The sequence below is a fragment of the Rhinatrema bivittatum genome, chromosome 3, assembly GCF_901001135.1.
Source record: "Rhinatrema bivittatum chromosome 3, aRhiBiv1.1, whole genome shotgun sequence".
Lineage (NCBI taxonomy): Eukaryota > Metazoa > Chordata > Amphibia > Gymnophiona > Rhinatrematidae > Rhinatrema > Rhinatrema bivittatum.
Genome location: NC_042617.1, coordinates 466,064,003 through 466,088,760, shown reverse-complemented (window position 1 = coordinate 466,088,760; position 24,758 = coordinate 466,064,003). Strand labels below are relative to the sequence as shown.

General features: G+C 39.1%; 1 protein-coding gene across 3 annotated transcripts in view; it reads left to right on the top strand.

The window, feature by feature from the left end:
- Nucleotides 1-1,179: 1,179 nt before the first annotated feature.
- Nucleotides 1,180-24,758, top strand: part of LOC115088059 (zona pellucida sperm-binding protein 2-like) — a 41,240-nt gene continuing 17,661 nt past the window's right edge. The window contains exons 1-9 of one of the 3 annotated variants that reach the window (XM_029595956.1): nucleotides 1,180-1,358; nucleotides 1,737-1,795; nucleotides 1,878-1,976; nucleotides 5,239-5,366; nucleotides 6,339-6,485; nucleotides 14,296-14,376; nucleotides 22,418-22,585; nucleotides 22,680-22,776; nucleotides 23,471-23,694. In XM_029595956.1, coding sequence (XP_029451816.1) covers nucleotides 1,336-1,358; nucleotides 1,737-1,795; nucleotides 1,878-1,976; nucleotides 5,239-5,366; nucleotides 6,339-6,485; nucleotides 14,296-14,376; nucleotides 22,418-22,585; nucleotides 22,680-22,776; nucleotides 23,471-23,694 — 1,026 coding nt within the window. In that variant the 5' untranslated portion in view covers nucleotides 1,180-1,335. Of the gene's footprint in view, nucleotides 1,359-1,436; nucleotides 1,458-1,736; nucleotides 1,825-1,877; nucleotides 1,977-5,238; nucleotides 5,367-6,338; nucleotides 6,486-14,295; nucleotides 14,377-22,417; nucleotides 22,586-22,679; nucleotides 22,777-23,470; nucleotides 23,695-24,758 lie in introns of those variants that run through there. The other 2 variants (XM_029595958.1, XM_029595957.1) reach the window with 2 other exon arrangements.

Genomic DNA, 24,758 nt, shown 5'->3' with positions numbered 1-24,758 from the left:
AGTCACCCCCGGACCTCAGCCTTCCTTAACAATCCAGCTGTAGGCCGCATAAGGGTTTCCTTCGGGGCAATGGCGCACGCCGTCCTTCGGGGGCGCATGCACGGGAAGAGTGAGGCACTCCCGCCCCAGTTACTAGTCATGAGCCTTGGGGTCCCATGTGGGCAACTGGGAGCAACCCCAAAGCCCCCCTGCCTGGGTTACGGCATCCCAACCCCCTCCCTATCCCCTCTTCCCTGGTCCATCATGCAGGTGGTCTCTGGATCTAAGCAGTGGTCGATTTCCCTCCCCTTTCCCACTTCTGCTGCTCAAGGCTCATGAGCTCCGGCATCCTTGCAGCTAGTCATGCATACCACCTGTGGCTTTGCTTCAGTCCTCCTTTGCGTATCCTGCAGGATGCAGGGTCACATCAGTTGGTGTTCATTGTTTTGTGGGGGGGGGCGGCTAATTCGCCTTCCTCCCCTATCCGTTTTGTTTTGGGCTGAAATAGTCTCTGCACTATGGGCACCAAAAAATCTCTAGAAACCATTATTATCTTAAAGTTTGTTACACTACATAATTGTGATTACTGGTAAGGAAAGAGGAAACAATGGATTAACATAGAACAAAACTGTGCTGGCAAAATTGTGTAAAGATTTGTATATTCTGCTTGCTTGCACTGTCAGGTGCTGTGTAGCCCAAGCTACCCATTGACATAAGAACTGAACAAATTATCAGTTGCTTGAAGAACCCAATTTTTTTTAAAATATATCTTTCTGAAGGGATTAACTAGCACAGCTTGTCATAATCTATTTACTGTTATTATAATCAGTATTTAAACTCTACTCAATGCTTGCCATCCAAAATATAGATTACATACATAATGATATAGATATATATTAAAAGGGTTATCTAAATATTAAGCATTCTTGGTAATTCACTTGATAATACATTCAAAATATGCTTTTGGAAATATTGTATTATTCTAAATACTTTGCAGGGTTCTTTTTGGGATTCTGGTAAACTTATTTAAAAAAAAAAAACCCCTTCAAGACTTAGCTGTCCTCAGCTGTAAAAGGTTAATTGCTGAGGAGAGAAATAACTGACAACAGAATGAAATAAATTAGATGAAATCAAATAGCAGGTGAAAAGATCTAATTAAGAAAGTAACAGGGAGTAGGCACTTTGCTTTAACTTAATGACACCCCTGCAATAGCCCTGAAGCAGGGAAGGGTCTGCTGGGGGTGGGGTTTGTTTTTTTAAAGCTTTTTGTCTTTGGTTTTAAGTCCAGTTGGTTGCTCAGTTTGGCTGCAGTGTCAGAGGTGTAGCATTTACTAGTGCCTGGAATGCTAATGGGCTATGGCCTTTAATCTTTTGCTTAGGTAAGGGATATTTATAAGCTCCTGTATAGTTCTAAAATCGGGATGAAAAATGGAGACGCAAGATAAAATTGAAGAGCTGTAAAATGAATGGGGATGGAGGTAACGAGGCATTGAGGGTTTGCTCAAGTAAGAGGGGGAAGTGTTTTTATGTGCAGCATAGTTCGCCTTTATCTTTACTACTATGGGCTTGGAAATTTATTCTTTATTTCTTTTGAGGTTTGAATGTTTAAACCCTGTAGTAACAGACCTATAATGAGATCTCTATATTTATGTAATATATGAGACAGTCCTCCTATATAACGTTTTTCTGTTTGTTTAAAAACTTAAAATTTAATTGTATGAGCTCTTACACAAGGAAGCTGCATGTTTGTGTTTCAGAGTACACGTTCTTTTAGGCGTGCTGGCCCCAGAAGTATGGACACACACGACAGCTGCAGGTACACAGCCTACCAACTTCAAATTCCAGGTTACGTATTGCTCTTGTTAAAACTGATCTGTCTCTTTGTGTGTGTACTTTAGACTTCATTACTCTGGATTGTGTGCCTGCACTGTCACTTGCACGGATTTACTTGGATGCTAAACACTTCTTGGATAAACATGTGAGGTTTTCTGCTGTAGGTAAGATTACTTAAGGAACCACTGAAGGATAAATAACTTATTCTGTTTAAGCCTTTTTTATGTGAGACAAAGTCCTAGATGAAACTGTTGCACATTTTAAAAAGCAGACAATATTTTGATAGCTTCCTGCCTTAGTCATTGGGTCTGTACTGTTTTTATAAGTGCATTTAATCTGAAGGTGTCACTGGACCAATGAATATGAAATATGCTTTAAAAATGATATTGGGTTTCCCATCTTAAGTATCGAGTTTTACTCTGTCACTGACTGACTCCCTCCCCCAGGGTTTTCATTTAACTCCTTTGCTATTGATGTTACAAAGCTTCTCTAAATCTGCACTTTTTTTTGTTTAACATTCAAGTAATTTATGACTGTTTTATGGTGGGCTTTTTTTGTGTATTGACTTTCTAGATATTGCATGTGTGACTTTGGCCAGGAATATATAGGGAAAGATGGTATTTCTGTAGGCTTTCATGGTGACTTTGGCTATATTCTTAATTGTAACTGTCATTTTGATTTGGAGTTGATCCATTCCTTTTGAACATCAAAGTGGAGTATATTTTTTAAAACCATAGTTAAAGCTACTTCATACATGGCTTTCTATTATATCAAATGAACTATTCACCCCAATAACCTGTAATATACACCCAGTAAACTGGCCAGCCAAAATTCATGCCAATTGTATTTTTGAGAGCAGCCCTGGCTGAATTCTATTACATAAATACCAGAAGTCCAAGCTGTTATGATCTCTGCAATACTAGGAAGAGAGCTGTTTTGTTTTGTTTAAGTTCAGTTCTTAAAGTTGGACTCTCTACATAGAGAATTATTAGGGGGGGGGGGGGGAAGCCAATTTTGATTCCTAATCTTATTTGAAGTCTTCTTTCCCAACAAAACAGTCAAGTTTGTTCCATATAGAATAAATTGATTTTTCACGTACATAAAATATACCTACTATGGAGTGGGTATTCCAGATTGAGCAGATCTAAAGATGGTTATACTTCAGAGGGTTAAACAATAGTTTCCTTTTTTTTTTTTTTTTTTTTTTTAAACCTTCATATTTACATACATCTTAAATTAGGCTTTCACTCTTAACATGGAGCATCAACCTCCAAAATAGATATTCACAGAGTGACTGACTTAATGTGTCCAGGTGGTGACTAACTATATATGACAATCTACATCATGTAGGCTTTGTGATCAAGAACCAGTTCTAGTCTGATTAAAAGTACACTACTAGATTATACTCATATTTGTGGAGGATATGGTCTCTTCTGTAACAGCAACTAATATATGGAAGCAAGATTACACTAAAAATGTAAGCAGTTTAGGTATCTTGTTAGCCTTTGTTACATTGTCTGTCTTAATGTATACTGATTCACTCATGAAGCAAAATTTCCAAATTCAACTAAAAGGGTCTTGAACTGCCCACCACTGGCTTTTTATAACAGAAGCCTGCTAGTCTACTTCCTCTGAGAAATCCTCTACAATATTGCAGTATTATATAAATGGTTGCTGCTTCTAAATTGTACATTTTGTCTCATCCTTACTATAGCAATCATAAAATCTTTTATAAATGTTTCTTGGACAAGCTGGGGATTAGACAATGCAGTTTCTCTTGTCCATTCATAAAACATAGACCCTGTACTTTTCAGTACCTTAGTTTAAAAACATGTTTTACTGAGGTAGGTCATAATTCTTGTTGTCCCAACTCAGAATCCAATGGTCCTAATCAGCAGATTTTTCAGATCTGGAGATGTTCTTAAGCAATATCAATAACTGAAGAGCACAACTGTATCATAAACCTAAAGCAGCGTTGTCTTTACAAGTTACTAGCCATCATAATAGGCCCTCCCTGTAGCAAACAACCTTCATTTGCTTTCTATTTTAATCACAGGCCAAAGATTCACTTTTAAAGTGTTTTGCATCTTTGCAAATAAAATGTGCTTCTCTGGTCTCTGAAAAACAATTTTCTTCTACAAAATATAAAAGCAATCTATAGTACAAGAGAATCCCCCTGATGTAGATGCTTGAAACATGGTCCCAAGTCAGGATGGCACATGGAAGGTAGTTTGCTGCTTGGAGAGCTTATTATGATGGCTAGTAATTTGTAAAGTCACTGTCTTATGAAAATTCATACATGATTGGCTGCTCTGCAGTGAAATTACTCTTTGACAATCACACCTAAATAACATGATTGTCAAGGATGAGGCTTAAATGGCAAAATGTAAGGTGGTCTGGCCTATTGGTCATGAAAACATTCCAAACTAATATCCTATAAACCCAGTAACTACTCGTGCTACCTAACATGTACATTGAAATATATTTCAATGGTTGAAGAAACCTGACTAGATTTACATAGAATGTAAAGCTCAGGCACAGAGGCTGACATTCTATGTAAATCGGGTCAGGTTTCTTCAAACAGAAAATATGGGGGTTTGATCACTACCAACATCAGAATCTTTAAAATGAGCATAAATCTCATTAGTATGATCATGCTTAGTCCAAACTTCTTTCCCTCCCTTACAATACAAGGAACCATAAATGTGCATAATAGTCCTCATTTGATTTCAGTAGCCCATTATGTTAAAATTCTAAAACTTCTGTTGGGGCATCCACCCTCCAGTAAACACTTTGGCTAGTTCTGTAGGACTTGTAGCTCCATAGTTTGGGAAGCATGGAGCTGAGGAGGGTTTTGAGAGCTTTAAGGACTTATTGTGGGGATTTTGAGGGAAATGCTTTGATCCTACTACAGAGCAATATATAAAATCCCCAAGCAAAGTGTGTTAAATCTTTCACACATTGTGTATATAGTAACTTAGTCAGTCCGAAGATTTACTGAAAAACCAGTTCATTCACCATCTAGGGCCAGGGCTTAAACCTGTCCTGGGTACCCCACAGCCAGCTGGGTTTTCAGAATATCCACAATTTAATGTGCATGTCAGACTCTGCATATGCAAATTTCTTATACATATTCACTGTGGATATCCTGAAAACCAGGACAAGTTTGAGAAGCTGTGACTAGGCTACCAGCATAAGCTTTGAAAGTACTTGAAAGGAATAATAGTGCATCTGCACTGAGGTAGCTTCCTAATTTTCTACCCTACTGCCTACTGTGCAGTCAAATTAGTGCACAGTAGGTAGCTTAAAAGAAAACAAAAGCATTTATAATTGCATTGTGGCTCCATGGGCTTTCTTCAGAATCTTATATATTGCCCTGAACATTTGTCTTCCTTCTTCCCTCTAAACCCCATAATACCCCTTTAGATCAATATGGAAGAGTTCTTGAAATCAACGAGGCATTGGCTGTGCAGTGTGGCTATACTATCTCTACTGATTTTAGGGGCAACATTGAATTTCGTGCTTCTCTTATAAGCTGCTATTCTCAAATAGTGGTAAGTTAAATAACCTAGAAGATGAAACTTAAACTAGGGTTTAATCTGTTTTTAGTGGTGTAAATCTAGCTCACAGTAAATGTGGAGTCTAGATGTGCTGATATTGAATAATTGCTAGAAAGACAAACTTAACATCTGTGACTGTCTTGAGCCTGTCTTCATACAGAAGATGTACACAGAGCAACAAATCTTACTCTAATGTGAATTACATATCCATTATTGCCTCTTTATATTAATGTAATTATTTAATATTGGTGTGAATATTCAACCTTGCTATATAAAAAAAAAAAACTCTAATCTTTAAACAGGGAGCCTTTTTCCTTCAAGCCAATTGACTTGATAGGTACTAAAACCTATTTTATAGGTGACCTTGCTAGATATTTTTAGAAATTATGGATTAATATTCTTGTCCTTGAGATGTTTGAGGTGGATTCTTCTGAGACATAAGGATACTACATTGGAGTACTGGGAGCAGTTTTTAAAGTTAACTCAATGTAACCAGCCTGTCTGTAAATTGCCCTCAGTTTAGGCAAGAGTACATGCTTTTTCAAAAGCCCACATATATTCTTAGCTGGATTGTGATGTGTCCCCATTTTAAGTCAGGGAGGAAAACTTATCTAACATGGGTTTTTCAAAACCATATATAGGCTTATTCTATACTCCAACCTGCCACTTGTACAAATAGGTGAAAAGTACACAAGCATGTTTAGCAGGCATGCTTTACTGTTTATCTAATTTTCTCCCCTAAAATTTAGGGGAAAGGTACATTAAACTGAGCCACTCAAGAGGCAATTCTGCTACTCCCACTGCCATATTGCCCCAAAACTTAGTGATCTACTGTCTACATATTTGACTTTTGAAGTCTTTTTCAGCAACTTTCCTTGTCTAGATGTTGGTGGAAGCTATTAAGTCTTGACATACTGAATGCCATGCTCTTAAGTCGCAACTTCCTGTATTCCTTTTCCTCTTCAGGATGACAAGAACTTTACTATAACTGTGCAAATTGATGTATCTACTACACCTGATATGAGAGAAGTTTCAAGCTATGTGAGAGCGTTATCTTGTTCCTATTTTCCTTGGAGTCCAAGAGAAATTCTATGTGAAACAAACTACATGGAGGTAAGCTGCAGTTACTTTTAATTTGGTAGGGAGATTCTTATAGGCATGATTTTGTTGAAGACCTACAAAGGCACTTTTTCTTAAAATGGAGGTCAGTGTGGGGAGGGGTTTTCATGTAACTCCATTCCTTGCCCTTCCCAATACTTTTTTTTTCTTAAGTATATTTGTGAAGGGGGGTTGAGTCTTGTGGAGATATGAGCAATCCAGGATTAAGTACATTTCTGGAAAAATTCTTTAACCTTCAGACTGCTTAAGATTGAAACTGACCTGAGAATCTTCCTACAAATGGGCTTAAAATTATAGCTAAGTGAACTTTGGAGGTGCTGCTTGAAATACGTCAGAGTATTCAAGAGCTGACAATTTTTAGAAGGGGGAGTTTAGGTGTCAGCTTGGAGGTGCTAAGCATAGTAAACAAACTGATCTCTTTGACCTGCATCCAGTGGCTAGTGACTATGGTCTTTAATTTTGAGTAGGTATGAGTTCATTCATATGGAGGAAGGCTGTATCCACCCTTCCTGAAAGAGGGGAAGGGCCAGGTTTTGGTAAGGCAATGGCCCCATTCTCCCTCCTATGGGGCAGTAAGAGGGGGAGAAGAGGGATAGAGTAGAGAGCAAAAACCATATAGTGGTGTGTAACTAGTATTTGGCAAGGTGGTGCATTTGTGGCAATCTCGCACCTCCCTGAGGGCAGATGCCCACCAGTTAAGGTTCCCCAGTGTTCAGATCTCTAGGAATACTCACCCCCCCCCCCAACCCTTCTACAGAATTTCAAATTGCCAGAAGGGCCAGACTCCAAGAGGCCCCCCACCCTTCAGTGGTCTGAAATGTGTAGCATTTTGCTTAAATCTTGTAGACATGTATTGTAGAATAAAATGGAAAGAGTGGCTACACAACATGCAGGAGAATATGGAAAGGGATGATGCCTGAACTAATCAGATGTGTGAAAGTCATTTAAAAGAGCCCTGCCCTTGATGGGGTACCCAGTTTTTCGCTCAAGCAGTTAAATCAACTCTACACAAATCAGAGAAAACTGCAGACATTAGCTGATGAAAAACCAGAACAAACACCATGATTTATTACCAGAAAGTACACTTCCTTCCCCCCCTGGAGATCTAAGCAATATCTTCCAAAAATCAACAAAAGCATGTCTACTTATGAGTTCACTGCAGTAGATGCAAATAATCTGTGAGTGATTCTAATAACGTAATAAAACTGGTTAAGTTTCTTTTGGAACAAAAGACCAGTTGATGCTGAATAAAACCATTGACTAATTATAAAAATAAGTGAAAACATCCAATATAACATGGATAGTTTCTTTTTAATCTATCACACAATAATAATTGCCATGAAATGCATAGAGTGAATCCTAGAGTATATAACATTTACCATGAAAATGTAGCAGACTGTTAATCTTCATAATTCAGATTGCATGCAATATCAAAATCCAGCAAGTAACATTTCAGGGAGATTCTTTCACCATTTTTTTGCCTGGTACTGAATCCTTTTGAGTGCTCCAACTATTTGGGCTATGGATCTTGCTTTAACTCCAGAGACATTTAATGATGCAAAGATATTGCACTCATTTGCAGATGACTTGACATTAGCTCTTGTGATTCTCAATATTGAAGAGCTGCCTGGATATATTGGCAGTTTCCTTTTCTGTAGAGGAAAATTTTAAACAACTTTCCTTGGACACTAGTTCAAAACCTTGAGCAGGAAGTTGCATACAAATACCTATGGGTGAATGTGTGCAACAATTCAGGGCAAGTCACAAGAGACCTATAAATACTATAGAATATTGAAATTGATTTTGAAGAGTACACATCTTATTTCATATTAAAACTTGCAATTCCTGGCCCAATAAAGACTTTTTTTTACTATATATATATATATATATATATATATATATATATATATATATCTATATATATATCTATATATATATCTATATATATATCTATATATATATCTATATATATATCTATATATATATCTATATATATATCTATATATATATATATATATATATATATATATATATATATATATATATATATATATATATATATATATATATATGAAGTTCTTAACATCCAGCTCTTGTCTATAAGAATAACTGTATGATAGGGTTGTACATTACAAGAGCTGAAGGCAGTATGGACTTCTTAAATGGCTATTATAGGCCTTTGAGCCTATAACAGCATCAACAAATGGCTTGTGTGGTTTACAACATTTAAAACTGAATAAGCATCAATACTACTTCCAATTAAAATAAGGGAACTTAACTAAAGTATATTACATCTGAAAGGGATACATACTTCAGGCTGTGGATAGGGTGGGAAAAGCCAGCATGTCACCTGTTTGTAAAAAGGCAGAGTTCTTTAACTATACTTCTCATGGCACCAAACTGCAAATCAACAGACTGTCTGTGGGGAAAAAATCCTTCTTAAATTAGGTTTTCTTCACATCTTTAACTGTTGGTACCTGGAGCAGACCTTCCATAGCTGACTGGAGGCTTCTGTTTGGTCTATAATGCCAGATAAGATTTAAATATCTTGCTCCCTCCCTATGTTTGCTATGGAGGGTCCCCATTCTCCCCAATTTTAGTTTAAATGCATATCTTTAATCTCTGGAAGCCATTTTCATAAGTCTAGGGTTGAAAGTATTCACTAATGCTGATTAGTATCTGGATTTTTCTGCCCTTGCGACCCTCCTAGGAGTACTCTGTAAAACACTTAATTGTATGTCTTCAAGCACTGAGAAATAAGCTCAAAGTAAATGTAGAGAAGGCTGAGCTTTTTATAGCCCCTTCCCCAGCAACTTACCGACTTTGATCCATGATGGTACTGTACCTCAGAGATACTCTTGAAGCCCACAGATAACAGCTGTTAAAGAGCTTATTCTCAATTTGTTTAGACAACTAATGCTTATTCTTAAGACAGGGTACATTAAACATTCAGTCAGTTGTATTAAGCCATTTGGATTACTGTAATACTAATTACATTGGTCTCCCAAAATTTCCTTGAGTAATTGCAAAAAATTAAAATATGGCAGCAAAGAATCTGCTGGCAACAAGCCTTTAGATATAGCCACCTGCTCTGTATTGATTAAAATGTAATCTTGTGCTTGGCTTTTTTGAACTCTTAAAGGTATTGGCTCATTTTGTCATCTAAAATTGTGATGTTACCAGCTATCTTCAGTTAGTCCAACCAAGCTAAAAACGTGGTGTCTGGTTCTTTCCACTACCATTAAAGCTCTATGTATTCCACTATAGTGAACCTAATAGTCATGTCTAGGATTGATCCAAATCTTGGGTATGGGAGTAGTGAGGTTGTTGGCAAAGTTTGTGTTTCTCTCTCTCATGTGGGAGAAAGATGTGTTCTAATAGTATATAAAGCCCTGCCACCATCTCAGGGCATTGATTTAGTTAGATTTTCCCCAAGTTACCCTCTTAGGAACAACACATCTTTGGCTGTGCCTGCTCTGAATAATTTTCAGGGAACAGGATTCTGGTATTCTCATGGACAGAGACCTGGATAAAAGTAGTAATGGAGTGCCTTGTTACCTATTTTTGTCCATGGTTTTGGGAAAACTTAAGTGAGGAGGAAGTCCTTCCCATGCTTCCTGTTCTCCTTTTTTAACCAAAAAGTCTGTCTTGTTTGGCTGAGTTCCCTAGGTATCAAGGATGGATCTCTCTTTGAGGAAGGGGTGTTCAGCATGGCATTGCATCCATTATCAGACATGAGTGTTTCAAAGTGTCACTACTGACCCAAGAATTAAGGTGGTGCCAGCCATGTGCCATCATGGAAAGATAAGACAGGAGAAGTGTGAGCTGGTGGCGCTTCTTGGCTTAATTGAGACTAAATTCGAACTATTTAACAATGGAGAAGAGCAAGAGATTAAAGTCACTTATTGAACTGGAGGAGATAATGCCCATTCCTTCAATAATTTATCAAACACTTGCTGAAAGAGGAAGGTCACAAAATTAAGATCAAGTGTAAATCAAATGAGCTGTTAAGAACTCATCAATTTTCAGTAAAACTGAGATGGAAACAATCCAGCTTCCAGCATTATTGCTGCTCTAACTTTTATTATCTGTGTGGGATTGGACTAAAAGCACAGCTTAACAGCTAAGCAACATTTAAAAGGTCCTAGAATATCTTCCCCCCCCCCCCCCCCCCAAGAATCCTGGATGAATTTGACTACCTTTTGACCTCTGGATAGTGCAGGGGTCCCCAAACCTGTCCTGGAGGGCCACCAGCCAGTCAGGTTTTTGGGATATCCTCAATGAATATGCATGAGAGAATTTACATGTTATGGAGGCAGTACATGCAAATTCATTGAGGATATCCCAAAAACCTGACTGGCTGGTGGCCCTCCAGGACAGGTTTGGGGACCACTGGGATAGCATCGGAACTGAGGTATACGCCCCTTGGCTTCTATCTGGAATTATCTGACCAGGGGTTACATGTTCTGGAGAATGCCATAGCAAACTCCAAATCTGTGGAATGCTTTTCTTCTCCAGTTGAAAAATTCAAAGCTGGAAGCTCTAATTTGGAAATTGAACACTATTTTTCTGCATGATAGATGTATTTGTCTTCAGTGGAAGAATAGGCTGGCCTGACAAGTTGGCATTCAGTACCTGGGAGAGGTGAAAGGCTCATGAAAGCCCAGTGTATTAGTCTTCCTGAACTCTTAAATATTGGAATGATTTAAGGCGACGGACTTGCCATACCCATGGGTTTGTAAACTGCTGTATAGTGAATTTTTGTTAATGCTTCTGCATTAAATGTTCTATATTTTCCACCTTGAACAGGCTTATGTCCTGTAAAGGTGGAATAAAACTATTCACTGACTACAAAACATGGAATAACTTGTAGCAGGAATTATCAAATATTCATGAACACAAATTTCTGTAATGTGCAAAATGGAGACTTTCATTTGCATATACATCTCCTCTTCATTTCAGGCTATTAATGTTTTGTGATATTGATTTACTTTAATCATGCAATTTACCAAATAGCAATAACTGCTTTGAATAAAGTTGTGTAGGCTTAAGCCCTTGGTGAGAGATGCATTTTATTAATATTGTATCTTCAATCTTATACTTTCCTCGTTTCTTAAATTCATTTGTTATAGCTTATGTATGTATTGCTGGAACCTGCCCTTAACAGTGGAGGGTGCAGGATAGAAGTACTTACAAACTCTTCTGTCCAAAATGGTCAGTCTAGACCTGGCAGGTGCCATTTTGTTGACTTCTGGCTACAATTTTTTTTTTTTTTTTTTTTTTTTTAATTGTAGCACCATCAGGGCAAGTGCAACCAGGTATCACTTCTCCTACCCTGTGAAAATCAGGACTTGGGGTAGTGAGACTTGGGAGAGCCTAGGACAGGGGTGGGCATTTCCGGTCCTCGAGGGCCACAAACCAGTCTGGTTTTCAGGATATCCCTAATGAATATGCATGAGATTTGCATGCACTCTGCCTCAGTTGTATGTAAATCTGTCATGCATATTCATTAGGATATCCTAAAATCTCAACAGGTTTGTGGCCCTCGGACTGGAATTGACCACCCCTGGCCTAGGGGTTCATCCCCCGCCCCCCTTGGGATAGGGTTGACTCATTTTATTTAAAATCTTTTCTATACCATCGCAACAGTTTACATGTAGGCACATAAATTAATTTAAGTGGGTGCATACTATCATACATTCTAACAGGTGCCACAAAGTTCACTTACAATAAATCGCTAGACAATCACTTGTTTAGTGAAGTAGGTCATGATCAGATGTACCTGTAAGGTACTGTTCATGGGTAAAAATCATAAATAGTGTTTACAATTACATTTGTGAGGTAGATTTCATAGATTGAGATGCGCGTTCTTCTGGCTGTATAGTTACTCCTATCCTCCCTAAGTCTTATCTTAGCCTAGTCTACTTCAACCTGTGCAGAAGTTTTATTTTCCCCCTCCCTTAATTCTTGTAATACCCCACCTAAACACCCGTCCCTGCCCCTTCCTTTAGGCCTTCATGATTCTTATAGAATCTGCCGTACCTAACTGAAATCTTATCTATTATTTCATAGCACTGATACCAAGTTAACTACAGATTATTTTAACTTGTATTACTCATTTTGTTGATGGTTGATCTTCCTAAATACCTCTTAAATGCGTTCATTATTTCCTTAAGCATTTAAATGTTCTTATGCATTCTATGTAAAGGTTGTGCTTTTGTTTCTGGCCTTACCACTGTTTGTAAACCGGTTCGATGTGCTTATGGCTATCGGTATATAAAAATGTTTAAATTTCCATTCTCCAGTCTCTTTATAAAATGTTCTCCATTTTGAAAAAATGAAATGCGGGGTGTGTGTATATAAGGGGAGATGGCATGAATTGGTGCTCTTTTCTTGCTTATTCTTCTCCCCACCCACAATTTTTGATGGAGTTGGTGTAGAAGTGGTTTTGAGGCCATATGAAGAGTGTAAACAGGTATATGGCTTTTCTTTGGTCTAAGTATGATCAGTTAGCTGCTGTAGCCACTGTTCCTTTTTTGTTTGCATCAAAAAGTAATGCTGGATATCTGAAAAGGGGAATACTGCTACTTAATGCATCTATAGCACTACTCAAGACTTACATAAGAGATGGTCCCTGCTCAACAGAGCTCACAACCTAATCAAGACAAACATAAGCCAAGATACTTGGTAAGCTTCATATAGTAAGAATAGTTAAATTAGTTAGGCTGAAAGCAGACAACCAGGCTTGATTTAAAAGCAGTCTCCAAATGGTGGGTTTTTAGATGAGACTTAGTGAGGAGCATGATGCTCAGTCTATTCCAAGTGCATAGTACAGCCAGGTAGAAAACATGGAGTTAGGAGACAGGCATAGATAGGCTTGACTTCTCCTCATGCATTCTGCTCAGATGGTGTAAGACAGAGCTGTAAAGTAAAGGCATTTACAGGTCAAGCTCCTCTTTCCCAACTATATGTGGGAATGAATAGGACTCCAATGTAACTACTTCAGAAGAGGGAGGTCTGAGTGTAGTGATTGGGGGGATGGGGGAAGTCACAGCTGAGTCATAGATTGAAGTGGGGAGAGATTTCTTGCTGGGAGACCTGGGAGGAGACGTGGATAAGGGTTCTGGTAACGTATTCACAAAGGAAGGATGGATTTTGGTGATGCTGTAGAGAAAAATGGTCCATCTTAGAGGCTTTTGATATAAGGAGAGGAAGACCGAAGACTCAGATTACAAACCTGAGGGGACAAAGGATGAATAGAGGCAGAGAAGGTGGGATTGAGGGGAAATGGAGCTCTATTTTGGCCATATTGAGTTTTAAGGTAGTGAGACACCAAGGCAGCAATGTTGGACTAACAGGCTGAAATCTGGGACTGGATTTTTGATAACTTAAAATAGAAAATAGTTTTACTCTACACACAAACCATGGATTCTGTTGCCAGAGGATGTTTCAAGACAACTAGCATGGCACGGTTTAAGAGATTTGAACAGGTTCCTAGAAGAGTCCATAACATATTAGCCAGACAGAATAGGGGGAGTCATCTCTATCCAGGAATCTGCTAGCTACATGTGACTCAACTGGCTATTGTTTGAAACAGGATGCTGATCTTGATGGACTTTGGCCTGACCCAGTATGGCATCTGTTCTTATGCGATCAGACGCATTATGAGACTGAATTTCATGCTCTAGAGAAGTTAAGTGTGTATTTTAGAAAATAACTCCTGCTGGAAAATTTGAGACCCGAATTGAGGAAAATTTAAGATCATGTATCTTGAGTTAACAGCAAAGCTTTCTTGACTTTAAAGGTATCTGTCAGGAGAGAAATTCCAGGAATTAAGGACTATATTCAAGATCAGCCAGATGACTGGACTGATGTGCTTCCAGAGGTAAGGTTGGGTGGCCGTCCTTATCTGTGCTCCAGTTTTAGACTTTACTAGCATTTTATAAATTAGCATGTTGGCTTTTCAATGAGCTTTGATATTTTGTGGGAATCTTGTTTGGACAGAAGGGAGGTAATATTTTGGAACAATGCCACAATGAGGGACACTAAATGTTTGACAGGAATGACTATGTAAACTTGTCAATGTGGGGGTTTTTTCTAGTCTGCGACATGTTATATCTTCAAGATGGCTAGTAAAACTCATAAATTGGCTAAATCTGTAGTCCTAAGTAACATGAGTCTGGGGTAAAGATATTTTACCCATTTAATGTCTACAAAACTTTTACTACTTTTTTTTTTAATAGTTGATAGTCCATTTATTTAGCCTTTTTAAATTGCAAGATTTCTCCCATCTTCCTCCCTCATCCCCCCCCCAAAAAAAACACTTGCTAATCCCAAATGATTGGGTTACATGTAAATTGTAACATCCCTGTTTTTATATATTGTGCACCTAAGTCTCAAAGCAACTTTTTGAATTGCAATTTTGGCTTATGAGCTAGTAATGTGGGAATGAAAGCATTAACCAAATTTTGAATGTTTTTTAGGTACTGCAACAGCTTGCTTGGAGATCCAATATTCAGTTTCTTAAAACTTTTTTTTCTGCCTAGTCTAGGCATAAGCCTTACTAAATTTCCTTTTGACATACAACCTGTACACAACTACCTAAGGTGGTTTGAAGCTTTTTATGAACTAAAGGGAGGGTGCCTGCAGTGACATCCTTTCTCTAGTTCAGGATAGAGCTGCTTTGGCTAAAATACTACTTTTTGATATGGTTTGTCTAAGTACATCCTATAGTGCACATCAGGAATCTTTTCTCACATTTGGACAGTAGCAAATGTCCAGTCAACTACAGTCCCTACTCCAAACTTGCTGGGAAGATTCTCTGTTGCCCTCCCTAGCAGTGGTATGTGGTAACATTCTAAGCAGGAGATTCTGTAAACGAACTTAGGGCATCCCGACAGTGAGGTTCCAATAATTAGAAAAGTAGTCCAAGTGCCTGTAACTAAAAACTCACCTGAGCTAAAAAATTCTAACTTATCCCTATCAATTAAAAAGCAGAATAAAAATACAATCAAAAAACAAACTTTCAAATGTTTGTATGCTAATGCCAGAAGCCTAAGAAGTAAGATGGGAGAATTAGAATGTATAGCAGTAAATGATGACATAGACTTAATTGGCATCTCAGAGACATGGTGGAAAGAGGATAACCAATGGGACAGTGCTATACCGGGGTACAAATTATATCGCAATGAGAGGAGCAGTCGGGAGGAGGTGTGGCGCTTTATGTCCGGGATGGCATAGAGTCCAACAGGATAAACATCCTGCATGAGACTAAATACAAAATTGAATCTTTATGGGTAGAAATCCCTTGTGTATCAGGGAAGACTACAGTGATAGGGGTATACTACCGTCCACCTGGTCAAGATGGTGAGATGGACAGTGAAATGCTAAGAGAAATTAGGGAAGCTAACCAAATTGGTAGTGCAGTAATAATGGGAGACTTCAATTACCCCAATATAGACTGGGTAAATGTATCATCGGGTCACGCTAGAGAGAATAACGTTCCTGGATGGAATAAATGATAGCTTTATGGAGCAATTGGTTAAGGAACCGACGAGAGAGGGAGCAATTTTAGATCTAATTCTCAGTGGAGCACAGGACTTGGTGAGAGAGGTAACGGTGGTGGGGCCACTTGGCAATAGTGATCATAATATGATCAAATTTGATTTAATGACTGGAAAAGGAACAGTGTGCAAATCCAAGGCTCTCGTGCTAAACTTTCAAAAGGGAAACTTTGATAAAATGAGAAAAATTGTTAGAAAAAAACTGAAAGGAGCAGCTACAAAAGTAAAAAATGTCCAAGAGGCGTGGTCATTGTTAAAAAATACCATTCTAGAAGCACAGTCCAGATGTATTCCACACATTAAGAAAGGTGGAAAGAAGGCAAAACGATTACCGGCATGGTTAAAAGGGGAGGTGAAAGAAGCTATTTTAGCCAAAAGATCTTCATTCAAAAATTGGAAGAAGGATCCAACAGAAGAAAATAGGATAAAGCATAAACATTGGCAAGTTAAATGTAAGACATTGATAAGACAGGCTAAGAGAGAATTTGAAAAGAAGTTGGCTGTAGAGGCAAAAACTCACAGTAAAAACTTTTTTAAATATATCCGAAGCAGAAAGCCTGTGAGGGAGTCAGTTGGACCGTTAGATGATCGAGGGGTTAAAGGGGCACTTAGAGAAGATAAGGCCATTGCGGAAAGATTAAATGATTTCTTTGCTTCGGTGTTTACTGAAGAGGATGTTGGGGAGGTACCCGTAATGGAGAAGGTTTTCATGGGTAATGATTTAGATGGACTGAATCAAATCACGGTGAACCTAGAAGATGTGGTAGGCCTGTGACAAACTGAAGAGTAGTAAATCACCTGGACCGGATGGTATACACCCCAGAGTTCTGAAGGAACTAAAAAATGAAATTTCAGACCTATTAGTAAAAATTTGTAACTTATCATTAATCATCCATTGTACCTGAAGACTGGAGGATAGCAAATGTAACCCCAATATTTAAAAAGGGCTCCAGGGGCGATCCGGGAAACTACAGACCGGTTAGCCTGACTTCAGTGCCAGGAAAAATAGTGGAAAGTGTTCTAAACATCAAAATCACAGAACATATAGAAAGACATGGTTTAATGGAACAAAGTCAGCATGGCTTTACCCAGGGCAAGTCTTGCCTCACAAATCTGCTTCACTTTTTTGAAGGAGTTAATAAACATGTGGATAAAGGTGAACCGGTAGATATAGTATACTTGGATTTTCAGAAGGCGTTTGACAAAGTTCCTCATGAGAGGCTTCTAGGAAAAGTAAAAAGTCATGGGATAGGTGGCGATGTCCTTTCGTGGATTGCAAACTGGCTAAAAGACAGGAAACAGAGAGTAGGATTAAATGGGCAATTTTCTCAGTGGAAGGGAGTGGACAGTGGAGTGCCTCAGGGATCTGTATTGGGACCCTTACTGTTCAATATATTTATAAATGATCTGGAAAGAAATACGAGTGAGATAATCAAATTTGCAGATGACACAAAATTGTGCAGAGTAGTTAAATCACAAGCAGATTGTGATAAATTGCAGGAAGACCTTGTGAGACTGGAAAATTGGGCATCCAAATGGCAGATGAAATTTAATGTGGATAAGTGCAAGGTGATGCATATAGGGAAAAATAACCCATGCTATAATTACACGATGTTGGGTTCCATATTAGGTGCTACAACCCAAGAAAGAGATCTAGGTGTCATAGTGGATAACACATTGAAATCATCGGTTCAGTGTGCTGCGGCAGTCAAAAAAGCAAACAGAATGTTGGGAATTATTAGAAAAGGAATGATGAATAAAACGGAAAATGTCATAATGCCTCTGTATCGCTCCATGGTGAGACCGCACCTTGAATACTGTGTACAGTTCTGGTCGCCGCATCTCAAAAAAGATATAATTGCGATGGAGAAGGTACAGAGAAGGGCTACCAAAATGATAAGGGGAATGGAACAACTCCCCTATGAGGAAAGACTAAAGAGGTTAGGACTTTTCAGCTTGGAGAAGAGACGACTGAGGGGGGATATGATAGAGGTGTTTAAAATCATGAGAGGTCTAGAACGGGTAGATGTGAATCGGTTATTTACTCTTTCGGATAGTAGAAGGACTAGGGGACACTCCATGAAGTTAGCATGGGGCACATTTAAAACTAATCGGAGAAAGTTCTTTTTTTACTCAACGCACAATTAAACTCTGGAATTTGTTGCCAGAGAATGTGGTTCATGCAGTTAGTATAGCTGTGTTTAAAAAAGGATTGGATAAGTTCTTGGAGGAGAAGTCCATTACCTGCTATTAAGTTCACTTAGAGAATAGCCACTGCCATTAGCAATGGTTACATGGAATAGACTTAGTTTTTGGGTACTTGCCAGGTTCTTATGGCCTGGATTGGCCACTGTTGGAAACAGGATGCTGGGCTTGATGGACCCTTGGTCTGACCCAGTATGGCATTTTCTTATGTTCTTATTCACTTCCCTCCCCCTCCTCAATCTGGCATAATCTCATTCCATTAGGGATGTGCTGTCGTTTCGTATGTTTCCTATACAAGCATGCACATCTAATTGACATGTAATGGGAAACATATGAAATACACATTCCATTCCCTCCCCTACCACCCCTTCCTAGCCTAACAACCTAATTTGCACTTTCCATTCCATCCCTTCATCTCAAAAAGTGAGATTTAATGTCCCAATACGTGAGACTCAAGGCCAAAGAGTGAGACTGTACCTGGGGTATAAATCTGGAAAGACTTCAGTACTGTATTCTTGAAAAAGAAGGAAGCAATATTTAGCCTCTTTCATTTATATTGTAACTCTTTCTAATTCCACAAACTTTCCTTCCCTGTTCCCAACACCTATCTAGATCTCCTTTCCCCAGCTCCATCCAAGGCCCTTTCCTAACAAATTTTACATGAAAAAACATTCATAATGTCTTCTGAAGAAAAATATAAACTGTCACCACAGCAATGCATTGGAAAACTTTGCAAAAAAAAAGTAAAAAGGGGTAGCCTTCAAAAGCCTTGACTGAACTGAATTTATTACAATATAGTAAACCTCCCAAACCAAAACAGCATTTAACTGACAGCACTCAAATCTATCTATGGAAAAACCAAGACTTCAGTTCTTACAACAGGCCCTAAAACACAATGCACCTCCTATTAAGAAAATATAACTAGCCAGGCTCCATTTCTAACTCTATTAACATGTGGTGGTCTTATTTTTACTATCTATTCATACTGAACAGGTGATAGTCCTCTCACTCTTCTATACGTTCCCAACAAAGGACCCTTGTTTCACCAATTGTTTCCTCAGGGGATTGATATGAATTTGAACAGCTCCTGTATGGAAACATGGTGGCTTCTATGATTATTAATCCCCTGGTGAAACAAGGGTCCTTATTCCTCTCTTCTATATATTTGACAATCACCTGTTCAGTATGACTAGATAGTAAAAATAAGACCACTACATTTTAATAGATTTAAAAATGGAGCTATAATTCTGCACTTTTTGGAAAATATTATTTTGCAATATTTTTGTCAGTGAGTGGTTATGAATGAGTGTTGTGGTTTTTATATTTTAGAATTTTTGTATTTAAACTTATATACAGATATATGATATTTGGGAATATAATACATGTTTTACCCTTGTACTTGCATATTCATTTTCACACATGATCACTGATACACATGTCAAGCTCTTGCACATGCTCAGAGCTCTAGAGCATAATACTCCCTTGTACAAGGAGGTCTACAGTTTGGGAAAACAAGTTTGACTACTACAGGTCCTGTCACAGAAATTATACAATAGCAGTATACCTCACCTAAGAACAAACTCAAATTAGAAATAGAATTGAGAGAGCTTTTAACTGGAAAACTCAAAATGTCACTATCAATGTAACACAGAAAAGCACACTTTTTTCCCTGCACTGTAGACAAAATAAGAGAATCAAATACTTTCTACTATCTGAGAGAAGCAGAACTGAGAAGGTACAGTTCATACCCCTTCTCCCTTCCAGTCCCCAGCAGTATTGCTTCCTATTCCCTTCCCTCCAGTACTCTGGCTCACTGACCCAAACACTCAAACATTACTGCTGGCTCCTTGATCAAAAAACACAGCTGCACAATCTTCTCTTAGACCAGGGCTTCCCAAACCTGTCCTGGGGACCCCACAGCCAGTTTTCAGGATATCCACAATGAATATGCGTGAGATTTGCCTATACAGAGTCTCCATGGCATGCAAATGTATATCTTATGCATATTCATTGTGGATATCCTGAAAACTGGTTGTGGGGTCCCCAGGACAGGTTTGGGAAGCCCTGTCCTAGACTGCTACCTTATAACAAGTCCAGACCAGTTCAGCTGCCACTTAAATCCTTCCTCCTTATCTAACTTCCAAATTCTCCTGCGCTCGGATCCACACAGGCAATGGGTAGTAGAGATGTGAATCGTTTTCCATATCGTCTTAACGATAGAAATCGTGTGGCAGGGCAAGAAAATCGTGTTAGGCACGATTTTTTAGTTAAAAAATCATTAATCGTTTTTTCCGATTAGTGCGCACTAACGGGGAGTTAGTGCGCACTAACTGAAAATGATACAATTTGACACTTCAGGTCAGTTAAGGTCAGTTTAGGAATGAATATGTATTCCTATTGGCTGCCCTCTTATTTATTCATGTTACCAAGCTCCCCACTGACAGTATATGGGGGATGGGAAATGGAAACAGTTGGTAGCTTGACAAAACAAGTAATGTGATCAGTTAATGTGACTAGAACTTGTGCCCTAACCCTGATACCAGGGGTATTGTGATCTTCCTGCACACAGTGCCCTATCCCTATTAATACCAGGAGTGTTGTGATCTTCCTGCACACAGTGCCCTATCCCTATTAATACCAGGGGTGTTGTGATCTTCCTGCACACAGTGCCCTAACCCTGGCACCAGGGGTGTTGTGATCTTCCTGCACACAGTGCCCTATTCCTGATACCGGGGGTGTTGGGATCTTCTTGCACACATCCCGGTATCAGGGATAGGGCACTGTGTGCAGGAAGATCACAATACCCCGGAGGAGTGAGGGTCAGGCAGCTCCCCCCTGTCTGTGAAGCCAGCCTCTCACTAGTAATGCAGGGAGGGAGCTGTCTCAGACTGGTATCAGGGATAGGGCACTGAGTGCAGGAAGATCACAACACCCCTGGTATCAGGAATAGGCCACAGGTTCTAGTTATATTGACTGATCACATTACTTTTTTTGTCAACTACCAACAGTTTTCATTTCCCATCCCCCCCCAACCATCACTTCAGTTGGAACCTTGGTAACATCAATAGATAAGAGGGCAGCCAGCCAATAGGAATACATATTCATTCCTAACTGACCTTTACTGACCTGGAAAGTGTCAATTTGTATCATTTTCAGTTAGTGCGCACTAATACGATTTAACGATAAATCATTAGAATTTCTATTGTATCGTGTTCTATAACGATTTAAGACTATATTACAATTATCGGACGATAATTTTAATCGTTAAACGATTCACATCCCTAATGGGTAGGCCAGCTTCAGCTAGTGGCTCCCAGCTATCCCAGTCCTACACTTCCACTCCCTGCTTTTCACTTGAGGCAGGAGGTGAGACTCTGCATGTCTAACATCACGTGGGCCTGCACTATCTGCCTCCATTAGGCCCCATTGCCATGAGCATCCCTTCCAGCAGCTGAGTGCTTGCTCCAGCACGCCTTATTGGCCCGGCAGCCCTGGCACCTCCCTTCCACTCCTCTGTCCTTTCCTTGTAGGGGACAGGATGCAGCCTGTAAAGCCTCAAACTGTTGCTGGTCTACTGCCATAGTCTGCCTTCCCCACAGAGAAGCAGCTTTGTGGCTGAAGAAAAATAAAGGGCTGAGGATTCACTGAATCCCTTGAAAGCCCTGACTGCAACATCACTGCTCCCTAGTGTATACCATATCAATTCACTTATTCCTCTTGACACGTTCTGATTTAATGCTTAATCGCTTGCGTCCTTATTCTTGTAATAGCTCTGCAGCTTGTTAAAATCTCTATTGACTTGTAACAATTTTGCAATCAAACTAGCTCTGCAGTTATTTTGAACTTCATTTGTCCCTGGAAAAACTGGAACATTTCATCTTTTATCTAACCATTAAATGAAGCTTGCTTACTTTAGTGTAATACTTTTATTTCTAAAATTATTTTGTGACATTTTATGTAGGAATGCAGACTAGATGCGCTATTTAGAATCTAGCAGTTATTTGAAGTTTTTAGTCTCAACTCGTGCTCATTTGGGACCTCTTTTGAGTGTGGTCAATCCTGGTGAATAATTCACTAGGATCCTCCTCTTTAGGTTAATGGAGCAAGTCATAGTTGACCACTCTGCATTAAAATGCATTATACTACTTTATTTTCCAGGCAGCATCAGTTGCTGCATCAATTTGGCAAGTTGTGTTCCATCTCCCATCAGCAAAGAGAGCCATGCTGGTGAGCGAGGCTCAGAATGCTGGCTATGGAATCAATACAACAGACTCCAGAATCTTGCTGCGAGCTCCCTTCAATGCTAGTGAAGCTCGAGAAACTAATGTAAGTATACTACAGTTCTTGAAATTCCATGTATTGTCAGACTTTTCTTTTTTTAAAACGTAACTTTTGATAGCTAAAATTTTTTTGTTTGTAGATTAGTGGGGTAACTTTTTCTGTTGTGAGATCAAGCACATTCTACAAACAACGATGGATGATTTTGCTGGTGGATACTGCAGTGGCATGCCCTGTGGGTGAGATGTATTCTTCACGTAAAGTTATCTTCCCCCTCTTTTTTTTTTTTTTTTGCTGGAGCACTGACCCACTCTGTGCAGCCCTTGTGGGGAAAACCAGGCACAGATCCTTGCTGGGAAGCTCAGGATTACATGCAAGGCTCAAGGGATAACTTAAATCTGCATGCAACTTGGGCGTTCCAAACAGAAAATCTATTGCAGGAAAATTCCTCCAAGATGAGGATTAAGCAGATTCCACAAAAGTCCAGCTCAAGTAAAATAAGAGATTCTGATCTTTAAGAAGCTAGTTACTTTCTCATGTCAATTGAGCATTGAATGAAGGTTTTAAGGTCTCCCCAATCAATTTTTTTTCCCTTTGCTCTAGGCCCCACAGAATGAAAACCTTCTCCACCACACATCTACTAGCTTCAGTCTTATACCACCTCCAAACACATCCCCTTTGAGGGGGGGGGGGGGGGGAAGGACCCTTCTTTCATGCCCCTTTGGGTCTCATGGCTGCAAAGCTTTCAATAATAAAGTAATGTATAGCACCAAACAGATTATGTGCACATTCTGAAAATTAAATACTGAACAAACACGGTACTTCTACTAATGTATAAGTCTGGTTTTTTTGTTCTCATGTTGAAGTTTAATACAATAACTTATTTCAAGACAGTTTGATGTACAGATTACTTTTAATTCTCTTCTCTCCCAGATGGTATCGAGTACATAAATAATACAATTATATGGAGCATCCCGAAAAGCATTACTCCACTTCAGGCTGGTGCACGTTACTTTAATGATAGCCGTGTTGTGATGGGTGTTAACTTTCAGGAATTGACTTCTACAGATATTAGTAAGAGGCAGTATAATTTATCAGATGATGGCAAAGTCATAGCAGTCCAAATCCCAATAGGGGATGAAGGTGGCTATTTCAAGGTAAGTAGTTAATTTAGTCTGTCTTGTCACACCCCAGTATGTTTAATGCTTTCGACTAATGTTCAAGTAGCAGCATCTAAGTCACTTGACTTAGATGCTGCTACTTGAACTAATGGGTATGACCATGTAAAACCTAAAGGAATTTGGTGGAAGACTTTGGGATATGAATCTATTCTGTAACTCATGTAAAACTGACTGCTAATGGTATCAGCTCCTCCTATAATTCATGTTCATTATACCACCTCTTTTAAATGATGTACATGCTTATTGCTGAAGCTGTCTTTTCTGTATTGACCTTTGAAATTATTGAACAGTGTATTGGGGCCAAAATCAAAGTGTTTACATACTCAATATTTTTAATGTAATTGGCAGTATTGATAAACTAAGCAACAAATACAAAAAAAAATTGAATCTTGAAATGACCTAGACTTTACCAAAAGTAACTACTTGGCCTCTAGAGTGTATTAGTTTTGGTTTGAAAAGTCTTAACGTGGAGGGTTTTGTCTGTTACAATGGAGAATATTCTCTGAACCACCTTCAACTTTCAGTCATCCTGTGAATCTAGCACAGGGGAGTTTTTTGGGGTTTTAGAGGCTTAGAACTGGTGCTTTCCCAGGCACTCAGTTGAAGCTTTGGGATTTGCAACAAGTGAGCAAGAGCTGTGTTCCTGTCTTAGAACTCCCATTCAGGCAAAGGGAAGAATGGAGACATTCCTGCAAACACAGGATTTGCCTTGCTGTAGTCCTGGGGGAATTCTGCACTACTGCAGAGTATAGACTCTCTTCTTCCTCCCCCTCCCCCCGCAGGATTGCCAAATTCTGTGCAGAAAATAGAGGAGAGCCCAGCGTGCCGCTCGTGGCAAAAATGGAAGGCCCCTGTGTGCTGCAAACTCTGTGCTCCACGCGCGGCGAAGATAAGACCCCAGGGAGAGGGGGGATGCTTGAGTGTTAGTGAGCCTATATGAGGAGATTGTGAAGGAGTGTGAGAGATTGGGAGTTCGTGTGTATGAAAAAGGGATTGTGTATGTGTGAGGATGTATGAGAGGGAGCTTGTGTGGGTGTGTA